Consider the following 23765-nt stretch of genomic DNA (forward strand, 5'->3'; position numbering starts at 1 on the left):
CCTGTTCATGCAATAAACACTTGAGCAGCACATGCCCCAGCAAGCCTCGAGCAAGACCCCAGGATCTGGCCCTTGTCTTCCTAGAAATTACTCTGGTGGATGGTGGGGGAGGCACTTCCCCAAACAGTCTCACCACCAGTCATTTAATTGAGGTTGGGTTAAAAGATAAAGTGAGGTCAATTTAAATTAGCTACATTTTTCAAGTCTTCCTATCTCCTCATCCCTGGGGCCCCAGAGTTGAGATGGTTACCATTAGAATTGGAATAAAGAAGTGGATAGACCAAGAAGCATCCAGTTGTTGTTATTATTAGCTAAAAGCCCAATTACGAAATGGAAAACAAAATTGCCGGTATTTTCCTTTTTTGGGTCTTTCCAATGGAACTATCTCACTCTGTTACAGCTTTAAGAAAATTCTCCCTCTCACATTTTCCCTTCTCACTCTAAGCTTTCCTAAGTCTCCTCTAACTATGATGGAAGCCAACTTCATCATGGTTTTTAGAACTATGTGGTTCTTCCCCACCCCCCAAAGTGTGCTGCAATCTGTCTTATCAGTATCTCTTCCAATTAATGTAATCTTGTTTCTGTTATTTCCACCATATTTTTCAATCCAGTGAGCCTCATTACATTTGCAAGTGCATTAAATTGGAGCCTCTCTAGGAGGAGAACGATGATTATCAGCTAATTTAATTATGTTTCTACATTTGCAGCATTTAATGATGTCTGCCATTGTTGTGGGGGATTCCTACGCTGGCTCTGGGTAGGAATGAGCCCTGATTCCATGTTATCAGATAGCACTTGACAGCTCATTGAGGTACATGTTCAGTAATTTTTGAATCTAATCAAAATTGATTTATGTGCAATCAAATTACAGGAATAAAGAAAGAGCTTCTCAAAATTTAGTGACTGATTATAGCATTGCTTGCCTCGAAGTCACATCAACGTGGAGCTCTTGGTTCTGTACCAACGTCTCTTATCAAGGTCTGAAATTCTGCGGGGCTTTCTCTTTGCTTTTGAAAACTGTGTAGTACTTCCGTACTCCTGATCTTCTGATCTGGTCAGGTTGCGTGTTATACCCCTTGGTTTTGTGTCCTAGTCAGCAGATCTTGGCTGGCTGTGCATTAAGTGTTGGGCAGTGGTTCCTGCAGAGAGGCTTGAGTCACTTCTGAAAGCAGGCGGGAAGATATCATAGGTGGGAATAGGGTGTCGTTGGAACTGGCACATCATCCATCCCTGTTCTGTATGTCAAGAAACAGGCATACTTAACTCAGGGCAGTTAAAGACCAGAATTCAATTTGTTACCAGTGAGACTCCATTGGAAAATGTTATTTAAAAAAAAAACAAACAAAAAAATTGTATAATTAACACTTCAGTAATTGTCATTGTGTACCAGATACAATTTGAAAGTCTATCGCAACTAAAGCCCATTTAATTGCCACAGCAGCCTAAAGATGCACTGTTATCATCCATCTAGCACATTTTTAAGGTATGGAAACTGAGGCAGAGAAAGCTAGAACATTTTGCCCAAGGATGCCCAGCAGACATGTGAAAGAATCCTGGTGCTGACCTGGGTGATCTGACTCCCCATTCCATACTCCTAAAATGCCCTGCTGTGTCTCCTAAAGCTGAAATTAGCCTCTACCCCTCCCCCCGCTCTCTAACCAGGTCTAGATCTGTGCTTTGAGCATTTTGGAGGACACCGGCCCCTGCTAGGGAAGTGAGATCCAGAGAGATGGAGCTGCCCTGAAACCTGCCCCAGGTGTGTTCACCTGTCCTGGGTATTGCTTACCGTCCCCAAGTGAGCTTAAGAGTCACTAGTCAAAGGGAAGGCAGCAAGGAGGGGAAGGAGGGAGAGAGAAAATGCATCCATCAGAGAAGTCATCTCAGCCCCACGATGGAGGTCCCCTGAGGAAAGGACTGGGAATGAGCTCCCCGGGGACCGTGCTCACTGGGTGGAGGGTGGAGGGCATCCCTGAGTCGGGAGGGAGGCGAGTCTGAGGATGGGAAGGAGAGAATCCCTGAGACCCGGACTGAGCCATAGAGCCTGTGCCATTCTAGAGACGCATGACAGATGGAGCCAGCTTACAGACAAGAGTAGCATCACACTCTCAAAACACAGGTGCCAAAGCAAGAAGGACCCAGGGTCCTAGGAGGCCGAGGAGGTGAGGATTGGGTGGACAATAAATCCAGAGCTACCTGGGTCAGGTGTGTGCCCTCAAGCAGGACTGAGGCTTGACAGAAACCCCGTGTCTCTGGTTATAGAACTTTCTGGAGGCATCCTGGGATGGTGAGCAGCTTCCAATGACCCCCTTGGGTTGTCCCCAAGTGCTCTGAGGACAAGGATGTTCTCAGCTCGGCCTCAGCAGGTGTGTCAGCAGCAGTAGCAACAGGATTACCACTGGCGGGTTCTCAGAGTGATCAGGAAGGTGTCTGAGGGTCACTGAGCACAGATGTGTCTGCGCTGACCGGCCTCCTTATCTGTTCCTGAGGCCCAGGGCTGCCTTCCAGCAGAGGGGACATCTCCTGGGACATCTGTGGCTACTCTTTGCCGCTTACTTCCTGTGGGCCTCTTGCTCAGCTCCCCTGTCTCTCCAGAGGACAGACTCTTGATGTGTGCTCTGTTGTGGCTGAAGTCTACTTTTCACCTTGGTCACAATTTGGTGACTTTCCCCACAAGGGCTCACTGATGGAAAAACCACTGTTTTCCTCCGAGGATGGCAGTATGTTCCAATAGCGGGAAATGATCTTAGTTTTCATGGTGCACGATGAGCATTTTGTTGTAGGTTTTGGCATTAATTTTTTCATCCTTTTATCATATTATTTTTCAACAATAGAAAAGGTGAAAGGGAGGTGACATCCCCTCGCCCACTGTAAGGTGCTGCGTTAATGCTTTGGAATCTTCGTCTTGTCATACATCTGTCCCTCTCTCCATCCATCAGTCCACCTTATCCTGGTTTTTATGCATTTCACATGAGTCACATCAGCGTCTTTACCCTTCAACAGAACGACAGGAGGCAGGGCTTTAATGAGGGTTCAGTGTCCCTGGTCTTGCCTGGGATTTTTTTCCTCCATTGAGGTAACATTATTTACATTGAAATACATAAACCTTAAGGGGATCGTTTTCAGAGATTTGACAACTGAGTACCCTTGAGTGACATGAACCTCCACGAAGACAGGGAACTGACCTGTCACTCTCCAAAAGTTCACCAATGATATGTGTGTGCACCAGAAAGTGAATCTGCATGCTCATCTTGTGATTCCACGGACAGCTTAAATAAAAAGTGACACTAGCCAAATTATATTGTTACATTGTGTGCATGCCCTAATATAATATGCAACACCAAACCCCACTGTTATATACAACCATAATGCACCAACAAAAAAATACGGAAAGAAAAAATATTATTTGAAAGACTTATCATGATGTGTGTGTACATTTGTACCTGTACTGTGGAGAGTTGGGAGAGATGCAGATGGGGTGGAATGTGTAATCGTGGCAGTCATGCACCTGCGATGGGCAATCCCAGCCTGGCGAAGAGGTAACCCCATCCTATTAGCGTGTCTCCAGAAAGAACAGGGGCATATACAGTGTGGAGCCGCCGCTGATGTAATGTCCTCCACTGTGAGTGGAAAGGAACACCATGTTATTCATCTAATTGAGGATGTTTAACGACTTTTTGCCCCGAAACTACCAACGGCTACAATTTTTCAAAGTCAGCCTTGATTTAGGTTTTATTTTTTAAGTACTTGTTAATGTCACAAATACTTAAGTTGGGATCAGCTGTCTTTTAAGAGATAGGTTGTGCTTTCATCCTGTGACCCTGGACTGTGTAGCTAAAATCACTAGTAATTGGCAGGATAAATGAGGGTGGGGGGGGGGGGAGGCTTCTGGCTGCAACATTCTTAGAGTGTTGAGAGAGCAGCTCAGGGCCCCTTAACTGGGGTTGACAACTGGGTTTTAATTAACAGCGGGCGAGCCTGTGGTCAGCCGGTTTGGCATTTAGGTGGATCATGGAAATCCTTCCCTTTGAACCACATTTATTTCCAGCTTAATTAGTCCTTGTGCGATGGCCTCGCCATTAGCAGCAGCCTCTGCACTTAAGATCCTTTAACCAGACCTTTTATTTTTTAGTTTTTATTCATCTCGTTTTAGTAGTAGCTTAATGTTATAAAAGACCTGGACTAACTCGTTTTAATGACCTCTGCTGCATAAATGCTAATTTTACATTTGGCCTTATTTCAGTAGATTTTTTTTTTTAAAGACCATTGCTTTCAGAAGGACAAAAATGGAAAGATTAAACCCCTTGGTGTCATCTGCCTGAAAAACCCTGTGGTTTCTTCTGACAGGAAGAGGGTTTTCAAATCCCTCCCTGGTCTAAGCTGCCGCGCCTGACATCTCATTATTTTATTCAGCTGCTTCAGCGTCACCTCCACCCAGTTAATTAAGTAACTCATTGAATGTATTATTCAGTCTTGATTCCCTTGCCCATGACAGAGAGGGATGGGGCTGCTTCTCATTGTCCCCTCCTGCCTTGTTCCCGTGTCTCTCTCTTTTCCACCTGCACCCAAGGAAGGGAGAAGAGAGGAATAGGAGAGATCAAAGCATGGGGTTTGGGTTTCTGATGTGTTTCATTGAAGGAAGAAGAAGGGGATCATGGTAGGGTCAAGGCCATGGGTCTTGATGGTGATAGTGACGTCACCATGGCTCCACACTGGCTTCCGCATGTTCTCGCAATCCTACCTATTACTTTAGGCACACGTGCTATTCACAACCCCTTTCCTGGTGGGGAAGCTGAGGCTCGGTGGAGTTGGCGAGTTCATTCTAGTCTGTCGCTAGGAGGCATCAAAAGCCCAGTTGGAATCATGAATGAGCTGATCTCCACGCTCTGGATCCCAAGAGCGTCTCTGGTAGGTATCTCTGTGTTTGCAGACACATTCGCATTCCTAAATCCTAGGGTAGGTGGGGATTGATGATGAAAATATCAGAAGAAGGATGTGCAAACTGTGGACCACCCCCGTCTTCTGACCCGTTCACGGCCAGAACTGGGAGAAGAAGTTGGTTTCTTCCACAGAAAAGGTCCTCAGCCCCCAGGGACATTGCACTCCTGGGATGCCTGGCCCGACGTCTTGTGTACATTTAGCCTCACTCATATGTCTGTATTGCCCCACGGAGTACCTGTGGGCTTCCTTAGGGGAGGGGGCACTTGGCCTTGACTGGCCAGTGGCATCAAGCCAGCTGGGAATGAGAGAAGACACCAACGTAGATGGAAGCCGAGGGGGAGATTTGGACGGGGCGCCCAGGGAGAGAGAAAGCAGCACAAACGTGAAAAGGCAGGTAGAAAATTAGGAGGGTCACAGCCAGAGTAATTGCAATAGGGAAATTGTGGATCTGAGAAGGAATTGGAGGTTAAGTGGCCGGTAAAAAGGAAGATAGAAAAAAGAGTCAAACAGTACCGCCAAGGAGGGGGCGGGAGGGGAGCCGTGAAGAAAGAAAGAAGAAGGCCGAGCCTCATCACGAAGGTGAAGCAGAAATAATTCCTTTTTTTTAAGAGGTGGGGCAGACCTCAATGAAAGGGCAGGTTGTGCAGGGAGGTGGGTCAGGATCAGGCTCTGACCTGGCCTCCTCTGAGCTCCTCCGGTCTTTCCTGAGAGACCCTCAGTGTCAGGTGCTGTCTGGGGTAAAAACACGACTGGGAGGAAGCAAACCCAAGTCCTCACCCTTGTGGGACCAAGAGTCCAGCGGATGTGGAGAGAAGTAACCTGGGGCACCCAGGCAGATGAGGCAAGGAGAAGACAGACCTGAGCATGGCCTCTAGCAGACATCAGGATGCAGAGAAGCCAGGTGGGGGTCCAGGCAGTAGCTCTGCAGGAGAAGGACACAGCACAGCAAGTGCCTGCAGACAGCCCCGGTGGACAGGGGCCGCCTGCATCTGTAAGGTCAGGTGCTCCAAGGGGTGGCAGCCAGAGGAAACAGGAGAGGTCATCAGGGGATGCTTCGCAGGGAGCTGGGTGTCACTGTGGTTTCAGAGAGAGACGTTCCACAGTTTGGTTCGTGTTTGGTCAGGATAGGCTGGGTTTGCTTTTTAATCTGCCACTGTGCATGCTAGACCCCATCATGTCCCCTCTCTGACCCTTGGCACTCTCCTCCCTGAAGCATTGGCACTAATCCAACTTACTGGAGAGGGCTGCTGTGGGAGAGAGGCAGGTGCAACCCTCAGGAACATGCCCTGTGTACAGCTCGTGCATGCTACCTAAACACCAAGGCCAAGACAAATGAGGGAAAAGATGCAGGGACCCTAGAGCCAGTTGTTACAAAGATTATTGGGCAGGAAAAAAAAAAAGATACCTGGATCCAGTGAGAGATCACAGGACTTCCTGGGCACTGTGGAAGTTGTGGTCTGTTTTGGGTCAACTCTTTGCAGCATGATATGCCTGTGGTTGTTAGAATAATGGTGTAGCATCTCCTTTCCTGGTTCCAGTGGCTGGTGACCCACCTGCAGAGCAAAAGTCCATGTGGGAAGAGATGGCAACCCGTCTCTTGTCCCCAGCAATGGATTTCAGCAGGACTGAAGGGGTAATGGGGGGCGAGAAGGCAGCCCTGGCATGGGGGTCTGGCTGAAGCTCTTTGGCGGTGCTGTACCCCAGTGAAACCCCGTGAAGCTGCACCTTAGCTGAAGGGTCTGCAGCTTGGAACTCGTTGATAAAGCTTAGCAGCTGCTCAGCCTGTGACCTCCGAGAGTGACTTGGGCAGACCTATCGGCCGAGGCTCTTCTCTTCATTATAGTTGCCGTTACTGGAGCTGATCCTTTTTCTTAAAACCTGTTAACCTCATACAAGGGGATGGGGCCATTTGAACTCCCAGACAGGAAGCCAACGGGAAACTGTCAACCTCCAAAATAGCTTGGGAGCTTCCTGCTGTTCCCAGTCCTGGTGGAGGTTCAAGAAAAGGCAAGGCGGGTATGGGAGAGAAAAATTAGTAGGTGTGTGTTTTTCCTGGAGTCCAGCTGCTTTGCCGGCCCCGGGGAGAAGGTGTCAACAGTGGCCACAGAGGAGGCTGGTGCGTGCTTTGTGCTGGGACTGTGAGGAGGACGGGTGCAGTGCCCAGGGTCGACATGTAGCTTGCAGGCCAAGGAGTGACCTGCCTCAGGTAGTGGGAGGACAATAGAGATTTGGAGGGCTGGGGATGTGGCTCAAGCGGTAGCGCGCTTGCTTGGCATGCACAGAGCACTGGGTTTGATCCTCAGCACCACATACAAATAAAATAAAGATGTTGTGTCTGCCGAAAACTAAAAAATAAATATTATAATAGAGATTTGGTGTCTTTTATTGTTGGTGCTCGATTATGCCCCCTCCAAAAAAATAATTTTCAAATATAATATTTTAAAATACTATATTTATTGATGGTGTGCATGTTTTGAAATGTATAGACATCAGGAATGGGTAAATAAAGCTCTTGGAATGTGCAGAGCCTCACTTTCCTGTTGTTTGTGGTGAGAACACTTAAAAGTCTGTATCTCAGCAATTTTGAAGAATGTGATACCTTGTTCTTAACTACATTTGCTATTGTACAGTGGCCTCTTGAACCGGTTCCTCCTCATTGAAGTTTTATGTCCAGAAACCGTTCATGAGTCTCCAGATGCACAGACTCTGAGCTTGTCTGAGCAAGTCCCACAGTTGCTTGGTTTGGGAGCCAATTGGCAATGACTACCAGGTTCTGCTAGAAACCACCCGTGTGCTCACGTGCGCATGTGTACATACACACCCCCCCCAGGGAAACGTGTGCTGTCGTTCCAGGGGTGCTGAGTGGCCAGTGGAGGCTCAGTGTGGCTAGAAAAGCTAGCGATGGCAAAACACCTTCCTTGGTGCGTTCCTTGGCTCCTCCAGGGAGGGCAGTGTCTGCTGTGGACTGTGTATCATGTCAGGAAACCCAGGTGCATGTGACAGGGAGGCAGACTGGCAGAGCTGGACAGTCCCCCCTTGGATCCCCAGTCGGGTCAGGTAAGCTAGGTTCAAGTTTCAGAGCTGACATTGGTGGCTGTGTGACTTGGGGTAAAGAAACTTGACCTCTGGGTTCATTCCCTCTAAAAACAGGGACAGTTGCTATACCTACCTCACGGGAGGACGCATCTTCCCCATCAAGCTCACCTTGCTAAAGCTCAACCTCAGAGTCATCTGTCCAATAACATGTTGTATGATCGTATGACAACATAGATCATTGTACAGTTATCTGCTAATAATACATGTATTATTTTATGTATTATCTATTATCTGGACAATGATATTATTGTGTAATAATTCCATAATTATGCGGTCATATATATTTACATAATATGTGGTATAATACACCACGTGAACATATATCATATGTACACACATTATGGATTGTTTATATATAAAATATGTCATCTAGATAGATACATGAATGTGTACCTAATATATTTATTACCTTATGTGTCAATCTTTATCACTAGAATGGATTTGGAAGGTGGTTGGTGTCCTGTTGTTACCCCTGCCTTTGGGTAGCTGAGGCCTCATGAAGAGTCGGGCATTGTACAGAATGCTCTGGAAGCCAGACACAGAAGGGAGCAGCCCACAGCAGCTGTGCAGGACATGCGACATGGCACCAGACCCAGCCTCTCCTCTGGGAGGCCCTGCAGAGAAGAGGCGAGGACCGCTATGGCGAGCAGATTGTTGGATAAGCAGAAAGGGAGGGGTCAGGATGGGACGTGCAGTGTAGACATGTTCTAGGGATGGAAGGATTGAGTTGGGGCATGGTGGTCTGGGGAGGAACACAGAATTGGGGCTTTGTCTTGTGTTTTCATACATTCAGAATTATTTCTGGATAGTTCCGGCACAAAAAGGAGATGGGTTAATTATTGTTTGTTTATCTGGATGCATTTGCCCAATCAGGCTCACATGGTTAAAAGGTCAATATCAGAGTTATCTGTACAATAAACAATATGAAAAGGTGATTTATCCCTCAATTAATATACCAGAAATCACACAGATTTGTTATATTTTGGATATTTTACTTTTTTAATGGATAAAAATTGCATACATTCATCACGTGCGACATGATGTCGTAATTAGCCTGCATTGTGGAATGGCTCCATTGATGTAATTAACATGTGCTTCTGTCATAGTTGGTCATCAGAAGCTCACTAACCCGGAAGTCATAAAATAAACAAACAAAACCCAGAATATCCATTTAACTTTCAGAGTCTGAAATCCTTCTGCCGTCCACGGGGAACTAGCTGCTCACTGGGAACTGACTTACATGAAAGTACAGCTGACTTGAAGGCAGGTGCGGGGAGAAGACTGAAGCCGGCTGGAGCTGATGTTCTCAAGAACACACCCACCTTCCATGCTCAGGGTCACGGTGACAGTCTCCGGGACCAGCCCCTGGGGGTGTGGCTGTGCCAGGTGTCAGTGCTGAAGCCACTTTGTTTGACAAAGCAGAGACAGCAGAATGAATTTTGCAGGGCTTGACCCCGAATGGCTAAGCTTTCCCTGTTGGAACACATCAGCCTTCAGGAGTTGGGGTTGTGAGCACATGTTTCTTACTTCCCTCCCAGGAACACATGCAAGATGGAGATGTTGGTGGTGCCCTCAGGGGTAGCCTGGGTTTTCTGTCCTCCTCACACCGTCCCCAGCACGAAAACTTCACTGAGAATATTCTAAATTCTCTCTTGTATCCCAAAACCAAATGACAGGGTTGGGAAGTAAACATGACATTTGGACAAAAAAGTGTTAAAAAAAAAAAAGCAGAGAAATGTTATTACCCTTTGCTGTCTATTTCAGGTCCGTTTTTCCTACGCTCACAGAATGATTGTTTTGTAGAAGAAGTTATTAATAAATCACAAAGCATAGGAGGGAACATGAGCTATTCTATTTCACTAGGCTGGAAAACCTTTAATAATCATTTTTCTTGTTTTTTAAAATTTACCCTTGGGAATCCAAAGTTCAAGGTTCGTGCATTTAAATTTACATGTTCATTATAATAAAAAACCTTTTATTTCTGACATATTCATAGTCCCAGGTCAAATTGAAGAATATTGTAATGGGGAAAAAAAAAAGCAACAAATCCGTTAGCTACATGTGCTTTGATGAGTGAAGGTAAATATACGCACACTGAATCATTTTTGTTATGCTACTTATATAATATTTTGTCTTCAACACCAAATATTCTCCATGTAGTGTTGTCTAAACAACACCCATTCCAGAGAATAGAAACTTGGGGAAGAAACAGAGACACCCGTGTCCATGCCAGTTCCACCATGGCCTCTTGGGAGCAGGGCCGGGTGATGGTGATTATGTGGACCCCCGTCCATCACTGAGGGCTCTGGACCCTGTGGTGCACTCCTGGAATGCAGAGTCAGTTGCTCAGTCTGGTGGGAAGGGCCACCGTTCATTTCCCACCAGAAAACAAAATGCCAAACCAAGGTCACAGGAGCAGAAAATATTGCTTCCCAAGAAACTGGGTGACACAGTGGCTCCTGCAAATATGAGTTCCCCAGGAGAGCCGGGGCACACTCAGCCACTCACAAAGCTCCGCCAGCATCCGGGTTAGACCAGGAGCTGTTCCTTGGAAATCGGGGGGCGGCTCTGCCATCCATGCTCCACAGGAAGCAGAGAGGGCTCATTTGCTTTGCACATCATTTGCACTAGCTCTGTTGACCTTCAGTCCGGCTTCACCTTCTCTCATTGGCATAAACCTGGCTCTGTCAGTCGGATGTCTTTCTGGAATGTCGGACCCTAGGAGGAAATTAAATATCTAATTAAATGGTTTCCCGGAGTCCTTGCAGTACTAGGGTCTTTACAGGAGTGGTTTAGTGGGTGCTGAGAGAGACCCCATTGGCATCCATTCCCAGGAGACTCCTCTTTCTAGAAATTGCATCTTTTGTTGTATCCTTAGGGGTCCACTTAACTCGCCGAACCAACAATGACCTGGGAGAATTCAGGTAGCTTTTAAAACATGTACTGAGACAGGACAATAGTAATTATGATAAAATTATTGAATATACATAATCTTTATTAGCTATATAATGAAAATTTAAAATGGCAATGATAAGAACAGACCTATTCTTTTCCAAAGATGTGATAGCAGTTGATTTGCGTCATCTTGCTTAATACTGACAGCTGCCCGATGGTGTCAGGACTGCAGAGGAGCCCCTTCTCTGAAACTCGGGAGCGGAGGCTCACGTGGTGGAGTAGCGCTGGAACAAGCCTGCTCCTTCCTGAAGTTTCTCTGTTGAGTACTTTGATCCACCCGTGGAGGTGGAAGTAAAGTGCGGCTTCTCGAACATCAGAGTGAATTATTTTCGTGACCTTCATGTTCGTAAGTGTTTGTGGTGCCATGTTTCCTCAGGAGGTTGATGTGCTCCTTAAAAACCTGGCTGGGCTCTTCGTTTTCTCTGAAGCCGTGTGCTCCACGCGGTTCTGGAAGCAGCCACGGTGGGGTGGGAGGCGCTGGGCACGCGCTCAGGCCCCTGGAAAGGAGGAGGAAGCTCCTGGCACTCGGCTTCCAGCCCTGGCTCCTCTCTCCCGACCCTCGCCTCCCGCTTGAGGCCCCTCTTGAGCTGTTCTAAGGCGAAGCCCAAACAGAAGCAGCCACAAAGCCCCAAGGAGGCTTGGAGATGCCAGTGATGGAAGGGCAGTCACGCTGCTCCAGCGGAAGGAGGTCCCTTTAGAAGGGACCTGGCTGGGGCTGCCGCAGCGGCTGGAGGGCGAGAGCTCCCCTCTCTGCGTCTCCCTCCTGATCATCAGGGCGGTTGCTTAACTCGAGTGCACTAAACTTCAATTTGGTAATTGCGCCCTCCGATCCCGTAATGAAGGTGTTTATCAATGTATAAATAATTGCTCAGTGATCTTGTATTCGCAAACTGTATCCTGGCTGTTGAGGCTCCGTGTGGGGAAGGTTCATGTGGCCCCCCTCCACACCCCGTGTTCTTGAAGTCTGCAGACCTCCAGCCCCAGAGATGGGCATTCAAACACAGTCCCCAGCCACGTTCACCTTCACTCCCTCCCTACCCAGACCTCTGCCATTTTCATGTGGCTACAAATCCCAGGGGACACTGCCCTTTTGTTTAGGTGCTGGGTGTGGGAGCATTGGTCCCCACCAGCCGCTATCTGCCGGGGGCCTTCAAGGCTGGCACGTTCATCTCTCCCTGGCTGCTGCCCCCTCATTGGCCAGTTTCATTCTTGGGTGACGCCCACTGCGGCTCTCCCGAGGCCCACTCCACTGACCCAGGGCTTCTTCCAGCATCTTGCCTCTTTTTCTTTCTTTGGCAGAGTTCTGTCCTTATCCAGAAGAGCCCATCGGCCCAGGTACTGGGGATCATCCAGGGGGGCTAAAATCAGACGGAAACACACACACACACACACACACACACACACACACACCATAACTCACACAACCGGGTGCTGCCCTGGGGCTTCTTGGAGAGCAGAGCTGTGTAGAGGGCTGTGAGGTCACTGGTGCCTTATATACCTAGAGGCAGAAGCCAGGTGACAAACCCTGGGCTTCCTGGGCTGGGACTTTTTGGCTGGGTCCTCTGTTTTCCCAGTATAGCAACTTGCTGGGAGTTGGCAGCTGACGGCTCCTCCAGAAGTATTATTCTTAAAAGCTGTATGGAAATTACTCACCTCATGTAAAAACAAGTGCGATTTACATCTAATACGGGTAATTACTTTTGCAGTTAATTAAAAGCACTCTCATTAAGCCCCTACTGTGATGCCCCATGCAGAGCTTGTATTTGCAAACAGACCCTTGGTTTGGGCTCACCTCCTGACACCCTGCTCCTCCCCAGGAGGGGCCTCGCCAGGCAGCAGGATTCCCTGTGCTGGCCTGCAGCCCTCACCTTCCCAGCCCGCCGGCCAGCACAGCGGGATGTGGAGAGGTTGAAGCCTCTTGTCCCCTGATAACCAAGCTACCAAACCCCTTGGTTAAGAAAAGCAAAATAAATCCTGAGAGGTCAGGATGCACTCCTCAAAGAAGACGGATACCTTGCTTGCTTTTATTTGCATAGAAGCTTGGTTTAAGGATTGTTTCATGGTCTTTCTAGCTTTACATTTTTTCCTTGCCCCAAATAATATTCCCTCCCAAAGAAAATGTCCCCTAAATTCCTCCAGCTTTCCTCCAAACATTCATAAGTTTGGTACCTTTGCATCCCCCAACACCCCCCCCGCCCCCCCATTTCACACACCCCCCCAACCATGGCAGGCTGACTTCTCTGAGTTGAGAGGATTCCTGTCGGATCTTCCTTTGGTTGCGACATTGTTGGCCACCTGTACGACTCCAGGGGCACAGCTCTGAACTGCTCAGTGATCTGCGTGTTCAGATTGTCACCCCAGTGTCTGCAGAACATCCTGTGGCTTCAAACAGGGATGTGTCTCTGCCATGCCGAACCTTCCCAAACATGTACTAACAACGTGCCTCCTCAAATTCTCACATTCCTGGTAAGTAATTACTGCTTAGTAATTAAAACACACAGTCATCTGAGACTGAGATTTTGAGGGAGCAGAAAAATGGTGATATTTCAAGAAGTTTACAGGCTCCATGTGTCAGATTCTCTGGTCCATGGCTTGGCACTTTGTGGTTATTTTTGCAAAGTTATTTGCTGCCATCTGCTGGCCATATGTGATATTGCGGGCACTGAGCAAATTTATGAATGGAAAGATTCCAGAATGATAAAATAGATCAGTGCAAACATCCTATAGCTTTCTTCGTGTATTTAAATAAGTGACCTTATTCAAATCTTGGTATTTTCAGTTGAGTGAACACAGACTCTGAGGGATTCAGCTGAAAGGCAAACATCATTTCAAATTTGGTCCTAAGACAATATGGTTCCCGTGGGCCCCTTTCAGTAGGAGGAGAGATCTCACTCCAAGCCCCAGTGGATGTCTGGGATGGCAGACAGCACTGGACCTTGAGTATATCGTTCCCCAGATACATACCTTTGATACAGTTAATTTGTAAATTAGGCACATCAGGAGACTAGCACCATATAATGAAACGGGACATTATAATATGCTACCAAGGAAGTTATGTGCATGCAGTCGCTCTCTCAAGAAAATTTATTGTGCTGTTCTCATCCTTATCACGATGATGTGAGATGACACAGAGGTGTGGGATGAGACGAAATGTGGTGATGGATGGAGGTGCTGTGACGTGGTGTCAGGCCACCGGTGACCTTCTGAGTACAGGTATTTCGAACCTATGCCAAGGGCAGGTAACTGATGCCCGGAAAGTAAACCGCACATAGCAGGAGACTACTTACTCAGTATTTTGAAGGCTGGGGGAGAATCATTACCCTTAGAGGAGCTATTCATTTTAGACCATTGATTTAAAAATTCAAACCCAGTAATTGGAAAAATCTAGAAGGCATTGAGAAATTTTTAGACACATACGATCTACTCAAATTGAACCATAAGGATACAGGAAACCTAAACAGACCCATAACTAGCAATGAGATTAAAGCAGCAATTAAGAGCCTTCCAACAAAGAAAAGCCCAGGACAGATGGATTCTCAGCTGAGTTCTACCAGACCTTTAAAGAAGAACTAATGCCAATCCTCCTCCTCAAATTATCGCAAGAAATAGAAAGAGAGGGAACACTGCCAGCTTCATTCTATGAAAAGCCAGTATCACTCCAATACCAAAACCAAACAAAGAAACATTGAGGAAGGAAAATCTCAGACCAGTATCCCTGATAAACACAGATGCAAAAATCCTTAGTAAGACACTGGCAAACCATCCGAACACATTCAAAAACACATTAAGAAGAAAGTGCACAAGGATCAAGTAGATTCCATCTGAGGGAGGCAAGGTTGGTTCAACATATGCAAATCAGTAAATGTAATCCACCAATAAATGGAGTTATGGAAAAGAATCATGTGATCCATTCGGAGGGTACTCTATGGTCCAGGGGAAGGTATCAGGGGCATGGTGGGTAGACCAGATGGACTTCACCCCTCCTATGCTAGCAACTGTCACAGTGGTGTGAAGTCAGTTTCCTGCAACTTTAAAACTCAGTTTTCTTATCTACAAAATGAAAGTATTGGGTTAAATTTTCCTTATAGCTTATGTTCTTTTCAAAGTCTGAGTCTTTATGAAGGTCAAAAAATATATATTTAAGAACTTGGATTGTAGAAAATGTGTTCTAAGTCCTGACATCTAAACTCACATGTGTGGGTATCTTTTAAAATAGAAGTAATTATTACTTTCAGAACACTAAGAAATACAGTGTCCAAACTATCAGAAAGATTGCATTTCAAAGGAAACCATTTGCAACATTGAATCAAAGCTTAAAATGCACATTGAATTCTTTCCTGTCATGTTGAAATGTCTTTTTTTCTTAATGTTATGAACTGTCCTGCCATGACATTTCTGGTTGAAAAATAAGAGCAAAACATCTGGGTTCCTTCCCCCAGAGAAGGCAGTTGGTTGTGAGCTCAGTTTGGGCTTGTTGGAGGAGCCACAGAGTCCTGAGAGGTGACTAGCACATCTTTCCTGTGATGCCGTCTCGGGGACTCTGAGCATCTGAGTGCAGGAGGATCACACTGCACATGGGAAACATGGTCTTTACCAAACTCTCGCGTCCAGTCTCAGTACCCTGGTCTTTCCTTCTCTTTGCTCTTCCAGAACCGATGGCAGAAGTCATCAGTTGAGATTTTCTGTGGGCCGTCTTATGTCCAACTGGTCTCCCTACCAGGCATGTGGCGTCTTCCCCTGGACCATATAGTTCACAGCAGTCTGTGCTGGCCCTGGGATTTCTGGTAAAGGGATTCATCTTCTCCCCTAGGGCTTGAACCATTGCCCTGGTCACTGAACTGAACCACACCTTCCTTTTCTCAGATCAAGGACCCCAGTGCCAGGCAGGAGTGAAGCACGGGAATCCTTGAGCTGTGCTGGTGTCCCTGGCTGTGGTGCCACATGACCTCACACTGGGTGCTGGCAAGCAGCAGAGGGATATTGCCTCACAGTTCCCCAGGCCATAGGTCTGAAGTCCAGGTGCCGCAGAGCCAAGCTCCTTGGGGCCTCTGGGAGCAGCCTCCTGGCCTCCTCAGCTTGGTAGATGGGCACCCTTGGCTTAGAAGCCTCCTTCCAGTCCCCACCTGTCCTCTCTTGGCCTCTCTTATGTCTCAGGAAAGCAAACTTGCCATTGGATATAGGGCCCATCCAGAGAATCTAGAATCTTCTCATCTCATGATGGTTAATGACATCTGCAAAACCCTCCTTGCTCAGTAAGTTCACGCTCACAGGATTATGGCATGAGTATAAATGTCCCCTGGGGGCTCACGGGCCCTCACATCTGCATCCTCTGAGGCTCCTGGAACCTCTTGGGCAGCCTCCTTTCCACGGTTCACAGGGACCTTTGATTTTCCACCCTTGAGAATGTGAACGCGGCTGACACACAAGCCCGGGTGACTGTGTCCCTGAACTGTGGTCACAAATAACTCTCCTCAGCAAAAATCACCAGAAACAACCAACTTGCAAAGTGCAGAAGAAAAGAAACCTCAGGAGAGAGAACAGCTTCTAAGAACAGATCTACAAAGGCTTGGACGTCTAAATGCCAGAAGAACCCAGAGGCCTTGCAGGGGAGAACTCTACAAGGACAGCATTGGAGGTTCTCAGGGCAGAACCAGGCTTCACGGAGGCTTGGGAGGAGGCACCCCAAGAGCCCAGTGATTTGCCATAGGCTAAGTCGATCGCATGCACTGGTTGGGCCTCACAACCAAGGAGGCCGATTATCATCATTATCCTTATTTTACAGATGGGGAAACCGAGGCTGAGAGAAGCCCTTCTCGGTCCTCCTTGAGCTGGGCCATGCGATGGTGTGGTCAAGTCCTGAGTCTCCACCAGGCAGGGTGCCTCCAGGGCCTGTGCAGCTGGCTGTCTGGCTACAGAGAGCAGGATGGCGGGTTCCCTAGGGAAACTGATTGCTTGGTGATGGGGACGTGGCTTCCAATTCCTACTTAACACGTAAGCAGTTGAGCTGTTTTCCAAGCGAAGTCGTTGAGTGGGGCTGAAGCACTTATGCGAAGACTCTGGTTCGGAAAAGGTCAGCTCAGAACCCATCCAGAGACGCAGAGCGATCCGAACAATAATTTGTTCCCACCAAAGTGTGACATTTTTCCAATTTGAGTCCAGCATTGTTCAGAAGCCAGTGCAGTCCCCTGGGGCGCCTCCTGCGTGGATCCGCAGCGGATGACAAACCAACAATATCATCTAAATAAAAAATCCAGCCCAGGTTTAGTAAATTAATCCTGACAAGAATAAATTGAGTAGTCTTAGCGAAATGGCAAGAGCTGCTTCTGCCAGATGGTTTTCTCTGTGGCTCGCACCGGTCCTCAGCGGCAGATTAAAAACAAAAATCTGCCTTTGGTTTATTGATTTCATTAGTTCGTTGATTAACACCTGCCACTCCTGCCCGGGCAAATCGGAATCGGATATGCCGCCTTCCCCGCAAACCCAGCATCTTTTTGCTGGTGGAGAGGAAGGAAAGATGTGTCGCTGGCCGAGCAGGACAGAGAGGACAGCCAAGTGCCCCTCCTTACCCTGTTCCTCAACAGCAGCAGTTGGACGAGTCATCCAGAACTTTCCCGTCTTAAATGAGTTCGTCTCTGGTTTCTCTCTGCACTTAGCAGATGGATCCAGGGTGAGCTCTCGGGAAGGGGGCGTATTTTTCTGGCTCAGTGTCCACAGGCAGTCGGAGACCTCAGCCATTAGTGTAGGCACGTGGTTGGGAATGGAAAGAAGAAGCCCCCTGTGAACAGGACCCTGTGTCCTAGGACGGTGCCCTGCAGATCCTCAGGGGTGGACGGGTCTCTGTAGACTGGATGGCTTAGACAGCACACCTCGACTTCCTCCCAGTTCTGGGGGCTGGAGGTCTGAGGTCAGGGTGCTGGTGTGGTCAGCTGGTGATGAGGCCATCTTCCTGGCTTGGGGACCGCACCTTCTCAGTGTGTCCTCGTGTGGCCTTTTGTTGGGTCCTGCCTTTGGGGAGCCAGGGCAGATGAGCTCTCTGGGGTTTCTTCCTATGAAGCACTAATCCTGTGGGATGGGGGCATGACTCTGATGACCTCATTTAACTGTAATTGCTCTGTCCAGGCCCCAACTCTGAACAAAGCCACACTGGGAGCTGGAGCTTCACTGTGGGCATTTGTGGGGGACACACTTCCGGTGCAGGCCACTTGGCACATGGTGGGTTCTGATTCAGAGTCTCTGGGTGAGGCCTGAGGTGTTAACAAGCCCCTGAGGATGCTGGGGCGCGGGCCCCCTTTTGAGGAAGCGGCTCCCATATCACCCCCTTTTTTTACGGGCAAGGGAACTGGGTCTTCAGATGGTGAAGGTGTTTGCCAAGAGCAGAACAGCTGTTAAGTGGCAGAGCCGCGGTTGGTGAGGGTATCCCATGCCAGGACTGGAATTGTTCACCACCACCCAGTCCTGCTGCATGTTGGCCCTAAATCCAGAGCACAGGACTCTGGATGGCACATTGACAGACATCAATATGCCCTCACCCCAGAGTTTTACACTGAGGGGGGTCTGTTGTAGTCCCCCAAATTTGCTTTGTTTACTAACTTATTTAAACTGAAAAATGCAAATTATATACACTTCTCATTTGTGATGATTTTTTGAAGTGAGTGTGCATTACAAAAAGGCTTCATCGAGCTAATTCGAGTGTGCATTACCCCTGTGCTTATCTTCTGCTGAGGTGAGATCACTTGACACCTCTTAGGGCAATCGACACGGTAGCACCTTGTCACTCGGATGGTCACCGGGTTGTGTAGTAGGTCTCTGGAACTCATTCTCCCCATCAAACTAAACATCCTGTCCTTTGACCAGCGTGTCCCCAGTTATCCTCCCTGCCAGCCTTGGTAGCCACTCCTACACCTCTATGTATTGTGTGTGTGTGTGTGTTTCATGGGCTCTTTGTCTTTCTCTGCCAGGATTATTTCACTTAGCGTAGGGTCCTCTATGTTTATCCGTGTTGTCACTAATGACAGGATTTCTTTCCTTTTAAAGGCTGTGTAGTGTTCCATCGCATATACTATTCCACTTCTTCTCTCATTTAAGCTGGTTGCTCTCACATTTTGGCTGCGGTACATAGTGCTGTAGTGAACACGTGTGTTCTGATGTCTCTGGACATACTGACTTCATTTCCCTTGCCTATACACCCAGAGCTGGGGTTTCTGGATTATGTACTGGTACTATTTTTAAAATTTTCTTAGAGGAACCTTCATAAGCATTCCATTGTGATGCTGCTGGTCTGGGGACCTCACTTTGAGAGTTTCAGCTGTGCTATTTTGGTGGCAGTTTAGCTTCAAATAGCCCTCCCTCCATGACAAGGGACAGGGGGAAGCAAGTGGCCTAAATGACACAGACTGGTCACTGCCTGCCTTAGAGCCGAGTCCACACACCTGGAAGGACTGGGCAGTGTGTGGAGGTAGGAGCCACTTCCAGTTACAGGTTGGAGCCCCGTTATCGGGGGGCCCAGGGCGACTTGCCTGATGCTCTCCCAGTTATCATATGGTGAAAAACGGAATGACGTTGGTCACACAGAGTTGTTGGGAGTTTAGAGTCAGTGGTGAAGGACTTTACATAAGGTTCTGGCCAGAGATGTGGCCGTTGCTCACTGCCCAATCCCACTGCGCTGATGTCAAAAGTCTGTTACGTAGAGGGTGAATTATTAGCCATATGAATGTCTACCTCGTGATGTTTCCCCTTCCTTCCATCTGGAGTCACGTGGGCTAACACGTGGCCTCGGTGATGCTTCCTGCCCACCTGATCCCTGTCCTGAGGGTGCGTCAGCAGGACGGCCTGGCTACCTGGTGGAAAGACGAACCTGTTGACTTCACTCATGCTGGGCGGATCTGCTGGTGCCTGCAGACCCCTGCCTGTCCTGCTGTCTCCTCTGCTCTGCTGCTCACGTGCCTGCCCAGACATGGGGTGGCCCTCGCCCTGTCTCCCTGCACCCCACCTGCAGTCTCCAGTGGCATCCTGTGGGCTCCACGCAGCCTCTGTCCACTTCTCACCCACTGCGCCTCCTCCAGGCCCATCACCTCCAGCCCTGTCGTCACCTCCAGCCCCATCACCTCCTGCCTGACTCCTGCCGTAGCCCTTAAGGCATCTCCCCACTGCAGCCTGAACCCCTAACTGTTGTCTTGGCAGGGAGCTCAGATCGGGTCTGTCCTCTCTTCATGGCCACTGAGAACAAGTGTGGGCAGATTTGGCAGGCGGGGAGCCCTCACGCACCGGGCAGGGGCTGTGGAGCGTAGTGGCTCCTCGGAGAGTGGAGCCTAGAATTGCCCGGGATCCAGCGGCTCTGCTTCTGGGGCACGCAGAAGAGCTGAAAGCAGGACTTGAGCTGGTCCTTGTGTGTCCCCGTCCCCGGGGGCATGGCTCACGGTAGTCAACAGGGAGAAACACCCCAGCGCCCAGTGACGGGTCCCACGTCTGAGGAGCTCCACAGACTGCTCTGTCCCTGCAGGGGATCCCACCCAGCCTCAGGAAGGAAGGGATCCCAACCCAGGCTGCAGCACGGTGAACCGTGGGGGCGCTAGGTTGAGATAAGACAGTTGCAGGAGGACAGATAGTGTGACAGTGTGTGCATCCACTTATTCAAGCATCATGGACTGCATGGCGTCTCCCCCAAATCCACACACTGAGCGCCCAGACCCCCGGTGCGCCTGAAATCCCGGCCTATGGGAGCCTGACCCAGAAGGGTGGGCGTTCCCATAAAAGGAGGAAGAGACCATGAGAGCTTTCTGTCCCTGAGCACAGAAGAGAGTTGGTGGCGTGCACCACGAGAAGCTGGTGACCAGGACCCAGGAGGACAGTCCTCCCTGGGACCTAGACCTCCAGCCTCCCAGCATCAGGAGAAAGCAAGCTGCTGTGGTTTGAGCCTCCCCGTGGGTGGCACGCTGGGAGGGCGTTCCTACCGACCGACACCGCCAGGTCCCTAGAGTACCGGAGTCCAGAACGTCTGACCACCAGGGCTGGGGAAGGCTGGGGGGGTGAGCGTGTGGTGGGGATGGCGTTCCAGGTGGGGAAGGTGACAAGTTCCGCAGGTGGACATTGGTGCTGGCTGCACATTCATGTGAATGAGCTTAGCGTCACTTACCTGTGCTCTTAAAACGTTGTATTTCCCACAATAAGAAAGTAAGGTGCTATTTCCTGGCTGTCCTCACCCTCTTCTCACGCCCACACCCTCTTCTCTCCCTTGCCTCTGACCACAGATACCTCTTTCCTCTTGATACTCTGTGTCCAACCACCAGTGGCCTTTGCAAGTGTTCCTACCTGCTTTAAAATGCAAACTCTCCCACCCTCACCCTCAAATTCCTGAGCTCCTCCCACAATGTCCATGTTCTTCTAAACCCCGCCCGCTCAGGTTCCTTTGCTGTTGGCTGCCTTTTCCAGCAAAGTGCTTATCTCCAGGACGGGGCCTGGTGTGGGTTTCCCATGCCCAGAGTCTGGCCTGACTGGCAAGGGGTGTTGAATCTGTATCTTGGTGTATGAGTGAGTTGATGCCTCAATTGCATCTACCCTTCTGTCTAGCAAGTTCCTTGAGGGTGGGAACCATATGTGTTTCACCTTTGTGTTCAATAACAAGAAGAAAATTGCAGGAAAAGTAGGTGTGCAGTAAACATGAAGGGATGGATAGAGGATGATTGGATAGGTGGTTGGACGGATGGACAGGGATAAATGGATGCGTGGTTGGATGGATGGATGATGGATGGATGGGCATTTGGATAGGTGGATGAATAGATGCAGGATAAATGGATGAGTCGATGGAGGGAGGGAGGGAGGGAAGGAGCATTGGAAAGTAGATTGAGGATGAATAGAGGGATAGTTGTATGGATGGAAGATGGATGGTTGGGTATTTGGGTGAATGGACAGATGGATGAAGGATGAACAGAGAGGTAGTTGGATAGAGAGGTGGATCAAGGATGAATGGCTGGCTGGCTGGGTGGGTGGATGGGAGAATGAGAAACGACCGTGATGGTTTTGTGCTGAAGTAAAGTAGATTGGACTATCTTAAATTTGGAATGAGAGACATTAAATCCTGTTAGGAATGATCCCTGATGATGTGAATAAAGGTATTAGGCTTGGGGGCCAGATTATTTTACGAGCCATCAGCTTCTCTTTGGTGTGGCCTCTGATCCGTGGTGTCTGCCGTTGCCCCACATCTGCATGACCCGAAGCTTCCTTATGACACCATATGTCTCCAATGCAAACACCGTGGCCTGGGCTCCGAAAAGCGCTATAAAGAGCAATGACTCGAGAAAGGACCGTTAGGAATGGGAGCCCTTTATTATTTTAAAGGGCATTTCAACGACGCCACTGAATGTTCTCTGACCATGCACTTGACTCCTGTTCTTTCTTTTCTCTTCTCAGGACATCAAAGCAGACTGCGTGGAAATAGAGGACAGAAAGGTAAGTCAGTACTGCTCACCCTTTTGGTGTCGCACAAGACCAGAACTCTGCGATTTCAAGGCCTGCTTCCTGACTTGCGCCTCCCTGGACGGTGGCTTTCAGTGACTCCTGTGCTCACATGGGACCCTGGGACAGTCTTGCTGTCAAGGGCTCCCCATTTCCCCCTGTGTGTTTTCTCGTGTTCTTAGTGAAGAGTGCACAAGGTAATCAGGTGTCTAGAAAAGTCAATGCTGGTTTCTCGTTTCCGTCATATCCTCCTCCTCAGGAAAATGACCCATTGATCTGTTAACTCACGTCACCGTTTCGTCGAGGGTTGTTGCCGACGGTGGTCGTGTGCGTCCTGTGTAGCAGTTCATTACCTAATGTTGCATGTAGAGCATGTCGCCTGGGGTGTCCCAGGGTGTGTCCCTGTGTATCTGATCCATGTGGTTTACAGAGCTTCCTCAGTTTCCATCCCGAGGCATTCTCGAGAGCAGCGACTTCCCGTGGAGATATGACGGGGAGGAGAGCTCATTGCCTCCATGTTTGAATTTCCCCGGGTTTATCTGTTACACTTGGTGTGGGTCCCTCAGGAAAAGCCGCTGTCAGACAATTGTTAATATTTTCACTCTCTCTTTATGGACAAGAGTTCACAGCTGTTTCTGTGGCACATCTGAGCAGATCAAATTCACCCATAATGCCTGAAATCCAGGGATGTCAACTAAGTGGGCTGAGAACACGTGCCCCGGGGCTCCTGTGGACATGGGTGCACAGTGTTGAAAGCCGTTTCTCTTTGCAACTGTACCATTGTTGTCAAACACAGTTATTATTTCAAGCAAGGTTTTTTTTTTTCTGCTGGGATTTTGTGATGGCCGGGGCAGGTCGGCTGATAAGGCGGTTGAGGCGTCTCAAAGCGAAACTTGCTTCTAAATAAAAAGCAGTCGCCACTCCTCACCCTTTGGAGTCTTGATGTCCACCACACTGAAGGGCCTCGGGGGCGTGGAGCCGTGCTCTGCCACAGCCGGCAGGCCAAGGTGCGGGTGTGCAGTCTGCACGCCTGCGTGCGTGTGTGTGCTGGTGCACATGCGTGAGCACGTTTGGGGGTTGAACAGATGGAATTGCCACTTAGGGGACAGGTGTGTCTGGAGTCTCCCCAGGGCCCCTTGTGTTCCAGATATTCTTCCCACGTCACGGTGTTCAGAGCGCAGGTTCCTGACCCTCTGCCACAGTTCAGAGGCTTAAGCCTCCTGTGAACCTTCGTGGTGGTCTCCAGCGCACCTCTGTCCAGCGCCTGTTAAAAAACATGTATTTGCCAGGAGAGTTTGAATGATGCCCGGGGAAGTAATGCTGCT

The 23765-nt window shown here is 48.9% G+C and overlaps 1 protein-coding gene across 6 annotated transcripts in view; it reads left to right on the forward strand.

Annotated features, from left to right (window-relative positions):
• Window positions 1–23765, forward strand: part of Rbfox1 (RNA binding fox-1 homolog 1) — a 1611415-nt gene that overhangs the window by 761878 nt on the left and 825772 nt on the right. For all 6 annotated transcript variants that reach the window (XM_058579675.1, XM_058579672.1, XM_058579677.1 and 3 more), the window contains one exon: window positions 22396–22434. Coding sequence is in view for 1 of the 6 variants with exons in the window: in XM_058579642.1 (XP_058435625.1) it covers window positions 22396–22434 (39 nt within the window). In the remaining 5 variants the exon portion in view is untranslated. The remainder of the gene's footprint in view (window positions 1–22395; window positions 22435–23765) is intronic.

This window comes from Marmota monax, unplaced genomic scaffold (assembly GCF_021218885.2).
Source record: "Marmota monax isolate L192 unplaced genomic scaffold, Marmota_monax_Labrador192_F-V1.1 WCK01_AAM20220418_F8-fsc00035, whole genome shotgun sequence".
Taxonomy (NCBI): domain Eukaryota; kingdom Metazoa; phylum Chordata; class Mammalia; order Rodentia; family Sciuridae; genus Marmota; species Marmota monax.